Source organism: Calidris pugnax, unplaced genomic scaffold (genome assembly GCF_001431845.1).
Source record: "Calidris pugnax isolate Ruff unplaced genomic scaffold, ASM143184v1 scaffold15, whole genome shotgun sequence".
Classification (NCBI taxonomy): domain Eukaryota; kingdom Metazoa; phylum Chordata; class Aves; order Charadriiformes; family Scolopacidae; genus Calidris; species Calidris pugnax.
In genome coordinates this window covers 6,252,232-6,273,192 of record NW_015090774.1, presented here as the reverse complement: position 1 = coordinate 6,273,192, position 20,961 = coordinate 6,252,232, and the positions used below count along the sequence as shown (strand labels likewise).

The following is a 20,961-nucleotide window of genomic DNA, read 5'->3' as shown; positions in this document are numbered from 1 at the left end:
TATTTTCTGGAGCTTGATGGACCATTTCTGGTGGCTGCACTGATAGTTTATATTTAGTTACTTGAGGTATGGTGGTAGCTAGAATTATGCTCCAAGTGGCTGTGACACCCAGTGCCTGGTCTGGGGTGGAGGTGGGGGTGAGATGTCCATTACTCCATGCCACTAACAGTGGAGAAGCATTGTCAGCTCAGTTTCAAGCCAAAGCAGTCAGGTTTCGTGTTTAACACAAGGACCTATTTTGGTAGTCCCTCTGATGATGCCAGGGATCACCTTGGGTTTCAGAGCCTCTGGTGAAGGTCAGCACAGCACCTCGAGGAGGGGAAGTGTTTTCTGTCCTTGCTCAAAGTGCAACCTAGGGTGCAAACTCCACGGGGCAGCGTGTCAAAATGGGGCAAGACTGTTGTGTCCTCCAGGGCTGGTGAGGTTAGATTGAAGATACACAAGGTTTAAAAGGAGATTTGTGGGGAAGGGATTTCAAATAGTTGTTTTTTTTTAAAAAGTTGACACACAGAGTAGTGTGTACCTGTTGATTGGTCAGTTGACTGATTGGTGGATTTGATGTGTGGAAATGGTTTAAGGGCTAATCTCTGGCAACATACAGTGTCACAATACAGTTGTTTCCTTTCTATTGTCTGTTGAAAGAAATCAGGCTTATTTTTACTGTCTTTTTAAAGGAAACCAAATTTGAAATACAGACTCTTGTAGCAGTTGAAGAAAAAAAATTTCCATTTACATTTTGCAAGAAAACTTCACTCATATATGCTGTTTATTACTATTATTATTAGTGTTCATAATGGCCCTGTAGTTGTTCTCCTTTTTTTACGAGTAAACACTACCCTTAGAAATTTATAATCTCAGCTTATTTCCTGGTGTTCTTTCAATGCTTTAGAAAATCAGACAACAAATTAATCCCTTAATATATTTTTTTTTTCTAAAAGATATAGTCTAAGGTGAAATTTAGTCCCAGAACTTCAATAAATCATGTCAGCAATATTAATTAAAATATCCGCTTTATTAATTTTCTTTATTATATGAAACTACTTGTTGCCTTCTTGCATGTCAGCTGCAGCTGCAATTCTGGAAATAACAAACTGTGATTTTTTTTTATAAATACCTACTTAGAAGAAGGTGACTAGTAAGTTGCATGTACTTTTAGTACAGTATTAAGGCCAAAGTGAACCACCCCACTCATTAATGTTTAAGAACTTGCTTGCTTCCAGAACATGAAGATAGCATTAATTCTCCTTTACGAGAAACCTTTGAAGCAATATTTGTTACTGGTAAAAGCAAGAAATGAGGATGTTAATCTCAGCAGAGATGAACATTTAAGTTCACGGTATTCTTTTCATAGCATGACACTATTACAACACTAGTTGTTTAAAACAATTAGTCGTTTAGACATTTCTAAACCAGCTGCTATTTTTAAAATTTAATTTAGTAAACATTGTAGCTCATCGTGGCCCAAGAAGATTCTGTTCCCCAAGACCACCTCGGGGGGCACATTCAGCTCCGAAGAGCCGTGATCCAGTGACCGTGACTCGCCCGAAGGGGGTTTGTGTAAAGAGGGTTGCACCACTGACGGGCACGGCGGCACAGCAAACACGAGGGGCAGCAAGCAAATAGTCATTCCTCAAAACACACACATACGCCTCTGCCAGTAAGTGCCTTTTCAGTACAAAAATACTGTACAAAGGGGTGTCCTGGAACACCAGCAGGTTCGTGTTGTATTATTTACGGTTTCTATTAGCAGGTGTGTTGTGGTATCACTACCACGTTAACTCCGGGAACATCTCATTAAGCATATGAGTTAGAAGAGGCAATATAATGGAAAAAAGAATAGGTGTCCTGTTTTGAAGAAAAAGCTACTTTGATATAATTTTTTAGAAGAAATTTAAGCCATAGGTTTTGACGTTCATAAGGCTTTATTCAAACCTTAGAAAGTGTCAGCCTAACTGTAATGATTGCAAGCATGAGAGAAAATCACATCTCGTAACCAGCATGTTAACTGAAGTCAACTATATTCTGCTGCCAAAATGTTTTTCTATATATGTGTTTGTCTGTCAGTATAAGTTACTCTGGTCCAGATTTGAACTTTTTTTTTTTTTTTTTCTGATAAAGCTCTCCAGCCAAAACTTTTGCAGCTTAGACAAGGCCTCTGCTTACCAGATGAGCTATTGCACCATCCCCATCCCAGGTCATCTGCTAATTTTGACACAAAACCTTAAACCCGCGGTGGTGTGACATATGTGTGTTGTCCATGGTAAATCCCCAGGGAGACACAACCACTCTTGGGGAAGCCAATGAAACTAACTGGAGCTGGGAGGGTCAAAGGCTGAGTTTCAAAGGGGAAGTCCCATCTGAAGGCAGATGAAGCCGGGGGTTTCCCTGTGCTGGGACTGTGGGGCAGGCCTGGGTGCTGTGCGCCAACCCCCATCATCAGGTCCCAAACACCCTCTGCACAGCCACCCTTCTTCACAGGGAGGTGAAAAGTACTTAGTGCTGGAAGAAGCACACTGTAGTTACTGCAGAGCACGGTGATGGTTTCAGAACTGATTTAGGACAAATATCTTACATTTAATCAAGATTTGTTTAGACTGAGCCAGGATAATTTAAGACTAAGCTTCTACCTCAGGACTAGTGAGACCTTGTTTTAGTTCCACTGTACCACGAGCTGCCTGTAAGCCCTGGGCAAAGGTTCAGCATCACCATGTCCCTTCCTTATACATAAGGTGAATGAACTTCCCTCAGAAGTACAGAACGGGGAAACTGCATTGAAGGTTGGGAGATGCCCAGAATCAGTGATAATATCTTGGCTAGCATCTTTAAGTGGAAATAACATGTTAATGATGTCAGTTTTTGCCTTAGGCAGATTTCTTTAATGTCCGTAGGGAGAAGTTTGTGTTCTTCCAAATCTAATAGTGTCAGTGATGTCCTCATGTGAGGGATCAAATTCAGTGGAGTTAGAGCTCCTTGAGCCATGGCTGATTTTGGTCCAAGCTGTTTAATAATTAAACCAGTCAGGTTAAATAGTTTTAACGTTTCGGGAATCTCCATATTTTACAAGAATTCTGACAACAGCACAAATACAGGAAAGAGGCCTAAACCAAGCAATTTTAGCTGTTCTCATCCTTTTTTACCATAAAATCTCTCATTCCATCAAGTTGGTCTTTGAAATGGAACCTCAGCCCATGGTTTGCATCTCTTCATGTCTTCAGACATCTATATGAATAACTTCAGAAAACTGGCCCAGTGCTGGCCCTCACTCAGCCCATTTTATTTAAGTCAATATATTATGATAATTTATAATGCATAAGAAAATCACGGGATATAAAGACACTGAAGTGTTAAAACTCTTCTAATATGAGAGCAGCGATCTGCCATACTATTATCAAGGGTCAGAAAACATGTTTGAGTATTCCACAATGATTACAAATAGCTTCATGTTGTATTCTTTTAAAAGATTATTTTAAATATATAAATAATGTTTGATATATCTTTTTTGTATTAAAAAAGGGAACCAGCAAATTAATGTGCAAAATTTAATTATTTTACTTATATAATGTCATCTTGCTGAAGTAATGGAATAGCATTATTTTGTGCTTACAATATTCATCTGATCTTTAATTAGATCAAAACAATGTTTTCATTCAAAATTGAGAAGAATGTAGCAATCTGAATGATGTGAATTTAATTCAAATTTAATATTATATTTCTGAAACATTCCAATTTTCAGCAGTGAGAAAATAAAGGAGACATCACAGTGTGACATCTGATGATGTTTATTTTCTTTGGATGTTCACCTTTTCAGCTATTTTAAAAGACTTGTAATTTTTGAGAAAATGGTAACCTTGCGTAATCTGAGCAGGAGGTACTTTTAAGGATTTAAACATCTTTTTGATGCCAGCATCAACAGAGGTCTCTGGGACACGTAGATAAGAGTTGTCCAGAGAAATTGCTCAACAAATGTATTCAGGCACACAGTGAAGAGAAAGGTTGAATATTAACAGAGATATAGTGATTGTTCAGAAAGGTTTGTCCTATCACTGTCAAGCTGGGAAATTAGGGTTGCTGTCTATATATATAGGAAGAGAGGGGACCTTTCCCTGTCAGAGCTGCTGGTGGGACAAGGTCACTGAGCAGCTCAAGCAAGCCAGCACCATGAAACTGCTCCTGCTGTTCCTGCTCTGTGTTTCCTCAGTTAAATCCCAGGCCTCTACTGACTATGACGACGAGGTTGTAATACTGATAATAATTAATAATAGTAATAGTAAAAATAATTAATTTCATTTAATTGCATGCATGACTTAGCTTATGTGGGTTTGCTAAGTTAGAAGCTGTGGGAAAAAATGATACAGTGCATGTTTTTTTGTCTGCTTGAAGTGTTCAAAGAAATAACCTTTTTATTATTTCATCATGTATCTGTAACTGCACAATAGTTATTTTCTGAGTTTGGATATATTTTCTTCCTATTTCTTTTCTTCTTTTTCTGTATGGAGTGAAGAATGTCTGATGGTAAGATTAGTTATTTAGTTGAATTTATTTAAGGATATTAATCTAGCAATGTTGACATATAATGTTACAGCCAAATAATATCAGGTGCAGAGGAGTAGAAATGTGTAATTAATTGTGTCCTATCTCAAAGACAGTAAAAACTTTTTTACAGATTCAGTAGATGCTATAAAAAAATGAACTGCCCATTCATATAGTTTCACATTGGAAATGGAGAGGTAACAGTTGTTAAATAAAAAGGCAAGCAATGAGGATCAATCTAAAATAACAGTTTAATCTATATTCAGTTTATTTAAGTAAGATATTTTAATGGGAAATACAATTTAGAATCTCAGTACATTTTTTATATTTTGAAAATCCCTGCAAAAATGAAATAGGTCAGGGTAATCATAAGCGAGATTATTTTCTGTTATACAATCTAAGCATTGGTACATTGACTATTGGCATCTCTACTATGCTAAATAATTTTCAGCAATTTTTTGATTTGTATGCTGCCTACTTTTGAAACTACTTGAAGCCTCCGATCCTTAAAAGTGGTTGTTATTTGTAGCTAAATTTGAGTGGGATTGGAGATGGTCAAAGATCTTGATCCAGTAGTTCAAGCAAGTACTAATTCAAATGGTTTAGTTTCAAGAAGTGCTTAGGGACCAGCCCTGTTTTCCTTGTTCAGCCTCTTAGAGTTTTCCATTTCTGGCCGAGATGGTAAACGTAAGCATCTAAAAACCTACCCTGAGAGATGTTCTTGAATGCTTTTCCTAATTCCATCAGTTCATAGCTGGCATGTGGCCTGTAGACCTGATGATGTATTTGACTGATTTTCTGAGACCTTACAAATTTTCCTGTAGCCCAGTGAAAAACTGGGACACTGATAATGGGATGCTGGATATTCTTCTAAGAATGTTTAATTATCTTTTTGGTTTTTTAAATCCTACTATTTCAAATTTCTTGGTGCTTAGTGACTCTGAACTGTATAAATGTTATTCCTTGGTTAGAATGAGCTAATGAAATACTGTTCTGCTTTAGTTTGAAGGTGTTTTAGTTTGTCTATATCTAGGTGGAGGGAGTGTGAATAGTCTTACAAGGGAGGGCATAGCAATGACTTTTACATAATGTTGGCATAATATTTCCATTCTTGCTTTTTCCATTCCATTCCATTCCATTCCACGCTTTCCCTTGCTGTTTAAAACACTAAAGAGTGCTGAGCAGATGCCTCCACCCTGTGCCTAGCATTGTACAATAGCAATTCCAGACTCAGAGAGTTTCCTCTCCTCCTGGCTTTGCAGGACGACAGCCCTCAGCTCGGGGTTCGAGGCCACCGGCCCCTGGACAAAAGGCGGGAATCGGCCCCCACGCTCCGACCCGTGGCACCTCCCATCAGTGGAAGTGGGTACCAGCCCCGGCCCCCGAAGCGGGGGAAGCCGAGCGACAAGAAGGAACGTATCATCTACCCCGACGCTGGTGGCTGCAAACATCCTCTAGAGGAGCTGGTGGGTGTCTGCCTGTCAATGCAGCTGATAACAGACTGTGCTCTTCTTACGGTGTACCCAACACGGAGTTGTTGTCGCCAAAGAAGGGATGGTCGTTCATTTAAAGTAGCCCACCTTTGCTTCGTTTTGCTTGAGTTTGATAGGACTTCATTCAGGAGAGTAACGCCCCCAGACTCCACAGCATTAGTCCCAGAGCCAGACAGCCTACAGTGAAGATGGGGAGATGAGATTTGAACCATAAATGAGGAAATGAAGTGGGTTACCCTGTGCTTTCCAATAGGCAACTATTAAGAAGGACAGAAAAAAGCTCCACAGAAGCACTGGCTTGAATTTCAGATAATCTCAAGGAACCCTAGGGACCAAAAAAAACTACCTCGCATGTCTTTCTTAAAATTGGTTTCAAACTGTAATTATGGTCTACCCTCATCCCTGCCCCAGCTCTTACAAAAGAGTGTTCAAGCACGCTAAGACCCAGCATACTCCTCGCTGCCTTGCAGTAGTCTCTCATACTGTCCCTGTTGTGCTCTCTGCTGGAAAATGCAAGCTCTCCTGGTGCTGAGAGGCATCTCTGAGAGCAAATTTGAGTGTGAAGGTTTCCAACTAATGAAGTCTGTTAAAGCTTAATGAATACCCACTGCTGCCTGGGTATTTTGGTTTTTGCAGGACTTCAGAATTTCCCTCCTCTCTTCAAAACACTGCTGTCCTTGAGGGTGCAGTGCTCCTTGCAGAGGCAATGGCGTTCAGCTTCTTGAGATGATAATTTCTAAATTAATCGTATGGCCATTTAATGAGAGATACATAGAACAAGGTATAGAGAACATGGCTGATTCTCTGAGGCTAGTGAAGGAGAAAAGGGGTAGATTTAAGCATTCACAGACACCAGGTAGTTGCTGACAGGCTTTAACCATAGTTGAGGTAGCCGAAGATCATGAACATTTAACAGTGCAGAAAAGTGAAAAGTAGATAGTAGACCAAAAATAATGTGAAGAGAGAGGGCTTTTCCCAAGACCCTCAACAAAAGACCGCTCCTGGGGGACTCGGGGCTTTTTATCTTGACTTTTATTCACAGTCCTTTTTTTTTTTTTTTTTTTTTAAGGGAGTGCTGTGTCCAACTGGATGTGAGCTGCAAACTACACTGGTAAAACAGGAAAAAAATGTGAAAGCAGTTGTTCGTGATCTAAAGGACAAAGTCAGCAAACTCTCTGAAAGCTCTACAACTTTCTACGAATACGTGAATGTTTTAGACGATAAATTGGTAAAGATGCAAAAACAAAAAAAAGGTATGCTATTTCTATTAATTACTAGTGTAAATTGTGTCACAATTCTATTGACATTGCTATTGTTACTTGTTAATTGGACTTCTAAAAAAAATAAATTAAAAATATAGTGGTATATCTAGCAAAGTAGGGCTCTGTGACCGTGTCATCTCAAATCTTAAGAAAAGTCCTTGGAGAGAGGCAGAGGAATGGACCTCATCCGAAGGCAAGATTCATATGAGGCCCCTAAATGGAAGGGTGATGTGTTCCCCCCTTACCTGCTTTCCTATGTCCGTCCAATCCCTTTATGCCCAGCTCCTGGCTTGGCACCATGGCTTCCTGGAAAGAAGCTAATTATAGTTCTTCAGCAGAATAAAGCACCACTAATAAATCTACTAGCTAGCAAAGAAATAACAATACACATATACCACTTCCCTGAGAATCTCTGCAAAGTTTTTGCATGCTGTGGAAAAGGAAGCAAAAAAAATCCCTGTACTTCCTCCCTGCTAAGGAAAGAAGTGGCTTCTCAAATTATGCTTACAGATTGCTCTTCATTTTTTCATAATTGGAAAACATGTTGAAAAACAATCTGCTTTTCATGTCTTTGCTTTTCTAGACAATGATGATATACTTTCTCAGTACAACACAGAAGTGGAATTGCATTATAGTTATATCAAGGATAATCTGGACAACAATATCCCATCTAGCCTCAGAGTCCTTCGTGCAGTTGTGGATTCTTTACACAAAAAGATACAAAAACTGGAAAATGCCATTGCAACCCAGGTGGACTACTGCCGTTCCCCATGTGTTGTTTCTTGTAATATTCCGGTGGTTTCAGGCAAAGGTACTCATTCAACCTTAATGACATCTCTCATTTATGTCACTGTGCAATTGACAGATGCCCCAGTCAATTGTTTTAAACATGCCTCTGAAGCTTGTGTTGTTGATTAGGATAGGAGAAAAGAAGAAAAGTGATCCTAAATGAAAAAAATCTTTTATGAACACCTATGTTAGTCAGATCAAAGACCCTCTTACCCAATATCAGTCTTCATTAGTGGCCAGTAGCATTTAAAGAAATACGTGTTTCAGGGTCTTTGTAAGGTGGAAGTGATTTGTGACTATCATAGTTGTACCTTTCATTTTTTCAGTCAAAGAAGGTTCTTCTTTCACAAGCTTGTCTAGTTCAAAAAGTCATTGGAAAGTATAGTCTTCCATCACTCAGTTTGAACTTCTAGAAATTCCTATATGGAAAAGCAGAACAATGTAGGTGCACTGCTCTTTGTTCCCTGATTCTTTCACGTGATGTATCACAGAAATGAAAATGGAGGTAGAAATTTATATATATATATGTAAAATTGTTCCCTTATAATCAGCAAGCTGAAGGATAAGAATATTGCTGAAGAAGTTCACAGCTCTTTCAGTAACAGAGTCTCTGGTTTGTTCTTGCAGAATGTGAGGATATTATCAGAAAGGGAGGTGAGGTATCCGAAATGTACCTCATCCAGCCAGATCCTTTCGTCAAACCATACAGAGTGTACTGTGACATGGAAACAGATAATGGAGGTTAGTGTGAAAAAACTGTGTTGTTAAAACATTAATTTATATGGATGCTACAAAAAATAATACTAGTAATTTGCATTTTATAAAAGCTAATATGGAGTTGTAACATTTGTAATTACTTGAGAATTAAGTCTGGTTGACTCATTCAGACAAGTCTTGTTGGACATCTTCGGATGCACAGGAGGATACTTCTATAATGGAACTGGAAATAAATTGCTGGGATAGGGTTGGTAATTAAAAATGTATCTTACTATGACTAGAATGGACAATGTACGGGTGGGCAGACATGGATGAACAGCCTTATTTCTTACCCTGCTACTATGTGCTAGACAAAAGATTGGGGCAGTCCTTCAAGTTCTGCTTTTTCCACCTTTCTTTATGAAGCAAGGCACTACTTGAGTGTGAGTAAAAATGGCAAGGCTGAGCTTGTAAGCAGTGAAAACTCAGACCTGTTGCAAGGAATCCAACAGGAGTAGGATATGCTTCGCTTATCTTCAGATGAAGATAAAAAAGCTGTATCTTAGTGTTTCATGCTCCTTTTTTAATGGCAATTTAATCTAAATACTGTCACTCCTGCAGGCTGGACTTTGATTCAGAATCGCCAGGACGGCAGCGTTAATTTTGGAAGAGTATGGGATCAATACAAAAAAGGATTTGGAAATGTTGCAAAGAGTGGAGGGAAGAACTACTGTGATACACCAGGTAAAACACTGAGCATGAAACACAAAGAGCTCTTCTTACTGAAACAGGTTTCTTATATTTCTCAAAGTTCTTTGATTTTTTTTTTAAATTAACTAATGCACTTCAGCAGACCTATAGGCAAATCATAAAGTTGCCTTGAAGTATATTGTGAAGTCTATTTCACAGAGCTCTCATTGTTGCTTCTCAGGTGAATATTGGCTTGGAAATGATAAGATCAGCCAGCTTACCAAAATAGGGCCCACGGAAGTTTTAATTGAGATGGAGGACTGGAATGGTGATAAAGTATCAGCTCATTACGGAGGTTTCACCATACAGAATGAAGGAAACAAGTATCAACTTTCTGTTAGTAACTACAAAGGGAATGCAGGCAACGCACTGATGGATGGAGCTTCACAGCTGCATGGAGAAAACAGGACAATGACAATTCACAATGGCATGTTCTTCAGTACTTATGACAGAGACAATGATGGATGGTATGTACTTGCATTAGACATTTAAAATAAAAAAAGAGGTTAAAATAGAGCTGAATGTAGAATATTTCTCTAATTTGCTGTTAGTTTTCACAGCATTTCATAGTATCTTAAAATATGTTCCCTGCAAGTTACCAGCCAAATGTCCATGCAGTTCTCTTGGCTTAGTCAAGGGCAGGTAAAACTATATATTAGGTTAGTGGTACTCAACAACCAATTAAGAATAAAGCACACTGGATTTTATTGATTCCATGAATGATGTTACCATAAACAAATCAGGAAATCTTGATGCAATAGGTTCATTGTCAGAGGCTGATGGTGGCAGTGCTGAGGACACTGTCTTGCTCAAGTAGGAATACTGGTAGTTACTCCAGTAACACTTAATGAGTCCTGAGGAAAGAGACAGGTAGCGTGACCTGATAACAAACAAAGCTCTGCCTACTCAGAAGACAGGGGCTCAGTTGTAAAGTACATAATTTAGCACTGTATCTTAATACCTGATTACATATTAATGAATAAAGGAATTGTTTAGATATCTTTCAGTTGCACTGATTTTGCAATTAGCATTATGAACTGCAGGTATTTGTAGTTACCAATTGGTAAACTAAAATGACACTCCCAAAGAGATGCAGCTAAAATTTGACTTGTTTTTCTGAGCTGCTTCAGCTTCCAAGTTCAATGTGTAGCACACACTTGTGATGGTCAATCTTTTACAGAAAGTTCAGAGAGGATTTTAAATGTTTATTATGGCTTGAAAATTTCAGTACAGGGGCAGGTGTATACACTTTGTTGATATGTTTGCTTGCAGTTTGTCTGTCACTCTTAACACTTGCTTTTGCCTCATCAGGTCAACCTCAGATCCAAGAAAACAGTGCTCCAAAGAAGATGGTGGTGGATGGTGGTACAACCGCTGCCACTCAGCCAACCCCAATGGCAGATACTACTGGGGAGGGTCCTACAGCTGGGATATGGCAAAACATGGTACAGATGATGGTGTTGTATGGATGAACTGGAAGGGGTCATGGTATTCAATGAAGAAGATGAGCATGAAAATCAGGCCATACTTTCCACATTAACCATTATCAAAATGTACAGAAACAGGGATTTTCTTTTAATATTTGTACATGGTTATATTTTTAGCCACAGTATTCAGGCTTGTCTTTACATATGAGAACCAAATACGTATGTACGAGCATATTGTGACATAAAGTGAACAGCTATGTCAACTGTAAATCAAAATCTGACCAATGAAAATAACTTACAAATGTATTTTGTTCCATTTTTCATTTGTTCACAAGATAGAAGTAACCATTATGGAATAATTCCAATTAAAAAAAAAGCCAACAAAAAAAACCCCAACAACCCAACTTGTTTCACTCTTTTACAAAGGACTTCTCTGCTGCATTTGAAGAGGGAAAGGATTATTTTTAAAAGTTTCCTAAAAATTAAATAAAGCCTTTACACTAACCTTTACACTAGCCTTTCTTCACATGTTTCCTAAGTATTTATGCATTATGTTAGGAGAAGCAAAAACATTCCACTAAATAAGGGACAGTCATTTTCATTAATATTATAGAGGTAATGGTAACTACCTCTGTAACATGTTGAGAAGGAATAAAGTGAAAATATAGTATCTAACAAATGGGTAGGTCACCAGTCACTTACTTCAAATCCTGGATAAAATATGCCTTTTCCTGGGACCTGGCTTATATCCTGTGCCTCTTAATATCCCTTCCACCATCCCACATCCTCTTATCACAGAATAAAATACAGTATTAGAAGACCTGGGGAATATGTCTTTCACGCAATTACTATTGTCGGACCAGAGCAATTAGTGACTCCAGTCATAGGGCAGATGGAGGTTGTGTATTTCATCAAAGCTAGTGGTCTAGGTTCCCTCTGTAGCCAGGAGCAGAGGTTGTCCCAAAGACAGGACTTTCCAACTCTGGTAGGCAGGCTCAAACATCTCTCAGAGGGGACTACCTTCCTCCACAAAGGAAGGGACCCAGATCACTAGCGACAGACAGATCTTATCTGAAACCTCTCATATTGATTTAACCCATGGAGCCTAGGAGGATAAGGAGGAGACACCATGGCAGCACCTCACTACATGAGCACAAACGATTAGCATTCCCACAGGCAGGCTTCCACTGAGGCTAGGGAACAAAACCACAAGGCATAAAGCAGAAGCCCCTTTTCCAAAAGCACAGGCACTTTGCTGCACATGACTGTAAAGATGTCTTGGCTCTTCAGCAGACTCTCCAAAAAGGTTAGAGAGCGGCTGTGTTTGAGAAGCACTGAGAAAAGGCTAAAAGTGAGCTGCTTTGCTAGTATTTGATGATATTGTTCAATGGTATGAAACATGCTGGACAGTGAGATTGGAGGCAAGGAAAGTGCGCTCGTGCTTGTTTCTCAACAGAAGCACAGACATATTAAAGAGAGTAAATACTTGTGTAATTTTATGTCATGAGGTATAAAGGTAAACACAGCATGTTCTTGTGTAATTGTGTAATCAATATAGCTGTTTTTCCATGCACAGAATCATAGAATGGTAGAGGTTGGAAGGGACCTTTGGAGATCATCTAGTCCAATCCCCCTGCCAAACCAGGTTCACCTAGAGCAGACTGGACAGGAGGGCATCCAGGCAGGTTTTGGGTAGCTCCAGAGAAGGAGACTCCACAACCTCCCTGCGCAGCCTCAGTGCTCTGGCACCCTCAAAGTAAAGAAGTTTTCCTGCTTCCAGGTTTTTCCTAAAAAATTCTTACCAGCATGTTGCTGATTTAAACCCCTTATCTGTAGAAGAATCCTTGCTTCACATGTGTGCTGAGAAACATTCTAAACGGAAGAAATATATACTGTAGCCGTCCAGGTACTCCTCATCTTGCTTGTACTGGTTACAGTCATAATCTTTTAGTGATCACTAGAAAATAGTAGTCTGTTTTGGGAGTTGCATTTTGGTGAGTTATCATGAACTGTCTTATTTCAAAGCTACAGTACGCAAACTACCTAGAATTCATCAATGGGACAGAAGGTCCACCTCCATATTTGTAAAATCAAAGCTTAGGATATCCTGAAAAATCAGTACTAATATGCATGCATCATTTATCAAAGTGTACTCTGTGTGAGGTGTGTCTCAAGTCTCTGCCTGAGAACTGACTCCAGCTGCTATGGTGCTCCCCTCGAAAGGGAACTGAGAGGAGACGGCCTGAAAGTGTGACTGTCAAACTCCATCAGACTTTCGCAGTTCATGTTAGTGAAGGCAGGAGTTCAGGGTGAACATACTTCTAAATTCTTTTACTTCTTTAGCATGCTTAAAGAAAGTTAATAATTCAAATTATAAATATTTTTATCTCCAGTCAAGGTGTGAGCTGCCATAGACATAGACAAACACATAGTCAAAGACATAGACAAAGTTTATATAAAGAGGGTTTTAAAATCAATACTTCCTTGAAAAGGTTTGTCAGTTATAAATAAGATGAAAGAACTGTTTTGTTAATGATTAATCAGTGTTTATTTTTTAAGCCACAGATGTGTCCAGTTGCTTTTAAATTCACAGGGTAAAGATACATCATACACATATGCATATAAAAAAATCTTTTTAAACTTGTAATTGTCACATATATATTAAAAGTCTGTCTTTCTACAGTGTTTCCATGGGCCTGATTTTCATTCTAACAATTTTAAGGGAGTAGTCGGAGGCTCTAAACGGCAGCCAGACCACACCATTCTCGATCTCATAAGGAACGTTGTACCTGGGGTCGTAGTGGCCCCCCGGGTAATAAATGCCGTTGAGGTTGGCCGCCTGGCAGCTGTTGTACCACCAGCCCCCCCCGTACATCTCGGCGCAGCTCTCCTCCCAGCGGTCCTGGTCCCGGTCGAAGGTGCTGAACCGCATCTGGGCATGGGAGGTGTATTGGGTGCCCTCCTCCAGCCAGCCCGCGATCAGCGCATCCCCGGCGGTCCCCTCGTAGGAGGACACGGCGAGGGCATACCCTTCTGCTTCAGACCCTACCTGTATGATATACTCTGCGTAGGCAGCATTTCCATCCCAGTCCTCCAACTCTACCCGAAGGAGAGTGTCATTCTGAGTCAGCAAGTGTATGTTTTCATTGCCCAGCCAGAACTCTCCTCGCCCTCTGCCATCCACGCTGCCGAAACCTCTCTTGTAGTCTTGCCAGGTCCGGTTAAAATTCACTGATCCATCCATTCTCTGTTGGACCAATAGCCATCCTCCCAAAGTGGTCTCTTGGTCGCAATAAACTGACAAAACCTTACTGGATCCCGCTGGCTTGATTTTGAAAATGCCACTTTTGGCACCAAAAGTGTGTTTCTGGCGGATATCATCACAGTCTAAAAAAAAAAGTTGATCTGGTTTGACAGGAGTTATCAGCAAAATTTAATAAAAGGTTCAGAGGAATCCAAGTACCAATAGCTCTGAGGAAAATTGTTAAACATGTCTTGGACTACCCTAGGTATAGTGACAGGCAACATTAAAAAGAATTAAGAAAACTTTACATACTTCTTAAATTCTGAATTGTCTATGTAATACCCAAGCATTAATGAAATATTTCCCTTTTTGTTTCTGAGGTGGCAACAAACGGACACAGTGCTCGCATTTTATCATTACACTGTTGTACTGTGGTATCTAAAACCAATGTGTCGGTTTTGTTATGGATGGAGTTTTGCTCCACTACCTCAGTAACTACTTGTGTGATGCCCGTGTACCTTTCCCAGTGCTGGCTGTCCTTTGCTTCCCTCTTGACGGTTTGAAGCTGCGTGCCTGTAAGTCTGGGGTATCCTCTGCACTCTGCTCATGTTGCACCCCACCTAGCTGCTCAGTTATTTCACGGGTCTTTAGTGATTTGGTTTCGAAAGTGGAGCCTCCCTTGTTGAAACTAGAAGAGGAGCTGGTCACTACAGCCTTGGAGTGACTCGCACTGCCAGACGGGAATCCAGGTGGCTGAAGGTGAAGTCCTCTAAAGTCATCTTCTTCCTCCTCTCCTAAGTCTGTAAATTTGCCTTTCCCCCCATAAGCCGCCAAATGACCAGATGATCCAGTACCTAAGTGACTACTGCCTGTGCCAGTAGTTGAAATGCTGCTAGATCCACCAAAGTGCCTACTACCAGTGGACGGAGAGTCAGGGGTAAAAAATGCTTCTATGCCAGGGAATGAACTCTCTAGCTTGTGGAAGACATCTGTCCCACCAACATGGTACCTGCTCTCTTCCCCTTCAATATTTCCTGCTCCTTGTAAGTAGGAGCAGTCTGAGCCATCAGAAGAAACTGTTTTTTCAACTATTTCTTCTCTAGGGCCATCAGGGCCAGTGACCATTTTTTTGGTGATAGTTTTGGTGCACCTACGAACACTAGAGGAGGTTTTGTCTCCCAGACTATGGGTTTCTCTCCCATGAGTAGGAGTAACTAATTTGCTGGTGTGTGAGGGTCCATCCCCCCTCGATTCTGCCATGGGATAGTAGCTGTCGCCTCGGGAGGGATTCGTGTCTGTTTCTGATCTTTCTAATACTGCTTGCATCTGCCTGATGTTATTAACTATGTTCAGGGCCTGCATTTCAGGCAGAGGCTTATGCTTAAAATGCTCAGGAACATTCGAGTCCTTAAGCGGCCTCATTTTCAGTGTGCTCAAGGTGGTTGTTTGAAGCTCTGGGTGCAAGTTGATGGAGTCCGCTTGGGTAAGCTGCTTCTGGATGTTGTCGTAGCTTTCTTTGTCCACTTGGTAATCAAAGCTTTTAGCACAGGTTCCTTTGCAAGATCGAATCTTAATATCAATGTCCACCTATATAAACAGAGAGAAATAATTTTGTTGGGGAGCTTTCCTAACTTTCTCAAGCAAGTGTATCCTTTAACTGGACTGAGGAAAGGTGGGACCTGCACTGGTACTTCCCACCTACAGCTGAGCTTTTCCAAAGCTCAGTTTTGAAATTATTCCACTGTAAATACGACGTGCAATAGCACAGTGCACATGAGCTCCATGGAGAAGTGCGTTGTAGTATGTTCCCAATTCTGTGCCCTTTATTCGCAGGGCATAGGGGTATCTGCCTGGGTTTGGAGTGAGTGCTGCAGAGCTGGGCACACTCCCTGGGAACTGGGGCAGAAATGGGTCCTCCAAGGAGAGGAGAAGACACTGGACATGTCCCAGAGCCTGTTGTGGCCCTGCTGTGAGGCCTGCCATCTGGGGGCTACCATAGCTTTCCCAAATGATCCAAAAGGTGTATCTCTGACCCAGGGATCAAAATGGGCTTTTGAGTGAAACCACTGCTTCTGCCAGGACTTTTCCGTGCATGACCATCAGCAGAATTGGCTGCAGCCTGGGAACACGGGCTGTAATGCCAGCACTGGCTGTGGGCAGCGGTGGCAGCACCGGGGAAGGACAGGGCATATCCCCCTCATTCTAGCTGCTCAGCAGCTCCTTACAGGAGCAGAAACACCTCACACAGAGCCAATTATCAGCAGATATAACATCCTTGTTGCCTGTCTGAAAGGGCAGATGGGACCAGGAGTCCTCCTGAGCAGGAAAAAAAACCCAAGGGATTTGCCTCAGCAAGTCAGGTCCTGTGGATGTTGCATCATGTCTTCTTCCAGAGGGAGCACTGCTCACCACAAACGGTGTAATAGATAGACCCTCTTTCTGTAGCTAAGCCCTGGAAAGAATGGAAATTACATAGCAGCTACCTACCTCCAAGCGTTTCATCTCCACCACCTGTTCCTTGATGCTGCTCTGCAGAGCTTTAATTCTGTTTACTTGAGTGATAACTCTTTGCTTCAATGTCACAATTCTCCGCCTCAGTTCTCCTGACACGTGACCGTAAGTCTCATCAGTCTCTGAAACAGAAATGCATCACATTCACCTGTGCACGTGTGATTTTCTTTCCTAAGGGAATAGCGTAGTTTAAAATATGTAATTGAAACATGTAATTAAGAATCTATTTCTCACAGTAGTGAGCAGGTTAAAATTTCGTTGTGTTTTACTAGTTAGCAGTTAAGAGTTTTGTATTACTATGTTTATTCTGGCTTTTGATAATAAGGTCCAGTGCAGCATATATTTTCATTACATATTGCTTATGCAAAAAAAAAATAAAAATTAAGCAATGGATAATAAAACTGGATATGAGATACTCACGCTGAGCACTGTCCAGGTTTGGTTTTAGTACATTTATGGTTTCCACAATTATCCGATTGGATTTTTTATAGTTGTTTTGATTTTCTGCAAGCAACTTCTTGATTTTGTCAATTCTGTGTTTATAATCTTGGTCTGTTTCATCAATCAGTCCTTGCATTCTGCAGCCTGATGGACATTTTGTACCCTAAAATTGGAAGAGGGAAGTAATTGTCTTAAAATCTTCACGAGTAAACCTGTTTTTAACATTATGTTTGGAGACTTCTGGCTAAGACTAAAAACACATTTAAAAAACCCCAAAAACATTAGGGCAAGATTCTGCAAAAGTTCTCTTCAGATGTCCTGACCTATTCATCCAATGACTTCACCAAGGACTTGTGTGACTTAGAACAAGCCACCTGGGGGCTGATCCTTTACCTCCGACACCTCTGGCATTGGTGAGATGGAATCAGTGAAGTGTATCCTCAGAAACCTGCCGTAAGGAGGATGTGAGGAACAAGTAAACCCTTAATTTTTTCTCTCTGTTTCTATCTTAGGGGTGAAATAAGACATACATGTATATATATCTCCCAAAGCACTGCTGTGAGGAGAAGCCTGTTGTCCAGGTTAAGCAAGGATATTAGAGGCCAACTTATTTAAGCAAAGTTTTCCTCAGATAAGCTTAATGTTCTTACAGACTAAAGCTCTTTGCCAAGATGTCAAATAAATGTAGCATAAAGGTGGACTGAGATGCAAAAGGCCAGAGAAAAACAAATTAACAGTTTATACACAAAGATATCCAGTCAATAATTATGAATCTTTTTCTGAACATTTTGTCATCTGACTTCCTAAAAAGTAACTAGTGAATTTTAAGTTACTTCTAGCTACTTCTTTTCTTTCTTGCACACCTTTCTTTCCATTGCCTTTCTTTCACCAACTCCGAAAGTGACAATATCAAAATTCTGAAAAGAAATCTTTCTTTTTTTTTTCTTCTAGGATTAGCCACCTTTTATTCCATCTTTTTTTTTCCAGACTTACTTTCTCTTCTGATTCTGCACCTCTGCAAACTACTCCCTCTGTCTTTCTCCTCTTCCCCACAGGAAATCTCTCCAGGCTGCCCTGATATGACATGTTACCTGTCCTCCCTCAGACCTGAAGCCCCACTGGGTGCTGGCTGCACGGCACCCATCGTAGTTGTCTGGATGGGCCCTGCTTTCGCCCCCAGAGCTTGTTGCTCACCCAGTCATCGTCTGCACAGATGGGCCAGTTCTTCTCATACTGGCAGGTGGACTGGGACATGTGCTCCACAATCCTGGGACCACGCACTCCTGCGCCCTCCATTTCAAAGGTAGTCCCTCCACCTTGTGCCTGCCAGGAGGAAAAAGGGGAAAAGTAAAACTGAGATTAACTAAACAGCTGCCAAGACAACAGAAATATAATGCTGATGTCCTTGAACACTCAGCAGCATAGCTGATGTGTGGCAATTACAGCCATCTGGAAAGCATCACACTGAGCAGTGCAAGGATTTTATTCCTGGCACGTCTTGTAAAATATGATTTTGTTTGTTTTGTCAAAATAAAGCTTTTCATCTCTTAAAATCAATGCTGCTACGTAGGGAACTGGTAAAGCTGATGAGTCTTTGGTTCTGCATGTTAATATGAAATTAACTCAAAATTAGATTGAAACCGGTTGCGTTAAAGCAAATACTTAAAAATTCCTATGTTCTATTTCCATTTGCTGCAATATTTCTAAATTTCTATTGTCATTCTACCACCTTCAGTCTACACAAAAGTGGCTTAAAGATGTATATGAAGAGAGTTTTCCTGTTAGCGTTTCTGATTTTAATCACAGTGCAAACTGTAAGATTGTATTTTGCCTGCCATGAAGAACAAGAGAGGTAATAACATCATAATAAAAATAATAATAACAGTGATGGATGGATTCCACTGTGCTAATGGAAAGAAGATAAATAAATATACTGAGATTTTCTTCGAACCTCAGAAAAATATGTACATATATATGAACTAATTCTAAGCCAAGATACTGTAAGGATTCCTACTGTGCTATCACCTAGTAAAAGAAAAGAGTGGGAAAAGAATTCTTTTTCATAAAAGAAAGCCCTGGTTTAGGTCTTGGTATGTAACTAGGTCTGACTGGATTCCTCTGCATACCATATGTTCTTTTCAAGCAACATAATTAATTATTGAAAATATTAATGATTACTTATTATTACAATTAATGCTTAATTCTGAGGCAGAGACAGTTTTCCTAATTCTAGCCTCCAGGGCCAGAACCTCAGCCCTGGAGAAGTGGAATGTGGTTACTAAAATCAGCAGATTCATGCTGGTTTGATCCATCCTGATGATCTGGCCCAAGTGCCTCTTAAAAGTAACAAATACAAACTTTACTTTTAGGTGGTCTGTGCCCTTTCAGCATTGACAGCTCTAATGCAATTACTCCTGTTTTGTCCCATCTGCTTCCTGTAATTTCTTCCATTTGTTAAAACATGCACATTCTTCAAAAAACAGTCACAAAGAGAAATGTAAAGAGTCTAATATAAGATTATGGCTTGACATATCAATGAGAGAAGAGCAAGGTTATATTAACATAGTTGAAAATCAAGTCTATTTCTTTCCGTATCTAAAAATTGATTATTACTTAGCTCTCATTTAACCTGACATTGCTGCCACAGGAATCCTTTTTTTTTAATGTGTATTTTATAATAAAGGTATTGTGTGTCATTTTTAGGTGGAAAACCCCACTGAAGTACCATCCAAAGGAGAGTAGAATTCACCCTAATAAACATGGAAGTTCCTGACTGTCTGGAGCCACCAGCATCCACCCAGTCAGTTAGGTTTAAGATTTACAGCATCATCTATGAATCTATGAATTCATGTTAATGTATATCCTTTGCTGCTCCTGAAGCCAGGCAGATTTAGGAAAACTGAATAAAGCAAAACTAGAGCACTGGATACTCAAGAACTACTGATGAAAATCTGGCAGTGAAGTGGTTACAGTAAATTTGTGCATATGTGTGTGCATTGAATTTTATGAGCTAGGTGACAGCCAAAAGGTATCTATCTAATGAATCAACATTAAATAAATGCTTGCTCTTCAAAACAGAAAGAGATGAAAACAATTAAGTAAGCAAACTCATACCCAGGCTAAGTTGATGCACAGCAACGCACAGAGGATCCTCATTGATATCATCTTCAGGAGAAGAGCGGGCAGAACTCTGACTGAAAGGATGCTCTTCACTGGTCTTTCGGTGCAATTTAAACCTTAATGCAAAGCTGAGATTAATCATTATGCTCCCTTATGTTTGGAGATAAAACATGCCAAATGCTCCCCTCCCCCTTAGGTGATTACTTAAGGCCTCTTGCACAAGTTTCTGATGTTATTTGCTCCAGATAAGTTTATACAACACCAACATGCGGGAAACACCATGTATTCCAGGAAAAAAAATCTGGCTAAAGCTTAGTTTTTCGTAACTGGATGTTCAACTAGATGCGTGCAGGACCTAGCAGGATTCAGCAATGCTTACCTGCTGGAAAACACATGCTCTGTGTGATGGGCATTTAGCTAGCCTAATCAAAGAGTTGGTATTTGGAAAAGGAAGTCATTGGTTTGCCTTTTCTGTGTGACTGTTCCACTGCTGTGAAATCCACCGACCTTTCCAAAGCCAGTAGTCTAAGAAAGGTTGATACAGTCTGTCTGTTTGTGTGGTCATCAACCAAAATTAATTCCTGAGAAGTGCAGAGCCCAGTTTACATCAGTTCTTACAGCTAGACTTTACTGGCATTTGTGTAATGCATGATGTGTTTAACATTATGCTATCTCTTACACAAATGGTATATTATAAT

At 40.1% G+C, this 20,961-nt stretch overlaps 2 protein-coding genes across 2 annotated transcripts; one reads left to right on the top strand and one right to left on the bottom strand.

Moving 5' to 3' along the window:
* The first annotated feature begins 4,077 nt into the window (after nucleotides 1-4,077).
* FGB (fibrinogen beta chain) lies at nucleotides 4,078-11,442 on the top strand. The gene is made up of 8 exons (XM_014944687.1): nucleotides 4,078-4,233; nucleotides 5,793-5,996; nucleotides 7,093-7,276; nucleotides 7,869-8,096; nucleotides 8,702-8,815; nucleotides 9,392-9,514; nucleotides 9,702-9,987; nucleotides 10,832-11,442. The coding sequence occupies exons 1-8, from the start codon at nucleotides 4,159-4,161 to the stop codon at nucleotides 11,058-11,060; spliced, it is 1,443 nt and encodes a 480-aa protein (XP_014800173.1). The 5' UTR covers nucleotides 4,078-4,158; the 3' UTR covers nucleotides 11,061-11,442.
* Nucleotides 11,443-13,471: 2,029 nt separating this feature from the next.
* On the bottom strand, nucleotides 13,472-20,379 carry FGA (fibrinogen alpha chain). The gene is made up of 6 exons (XM_014944676.1): nucleotides 20,258-20,379; nucleotides 18,338-18,466; nucleotides 17,123-17,306; nucleotides 16,679-16,824; nucleotides 14,710-15,778; nucleotides 13,472-14,334 (listed from the first exon to the last, which is right to left on the bottom strand). The coding sequence occupies exons 1-6, from the start codon at nucleotides 20,306-20,308 to the stop codon at nucleotides 13,625-13,627; spliced, it is 2,289 nt and encodes a 762-aa protein (XP_014800162.1). The 5' UTR covers nucleotides 20,309-20,379; the 3' UTR covers nucleotides 13,472-13,624.
* Nucleotides 20,380-20,961: the final 582 nt, after the last annotated feature.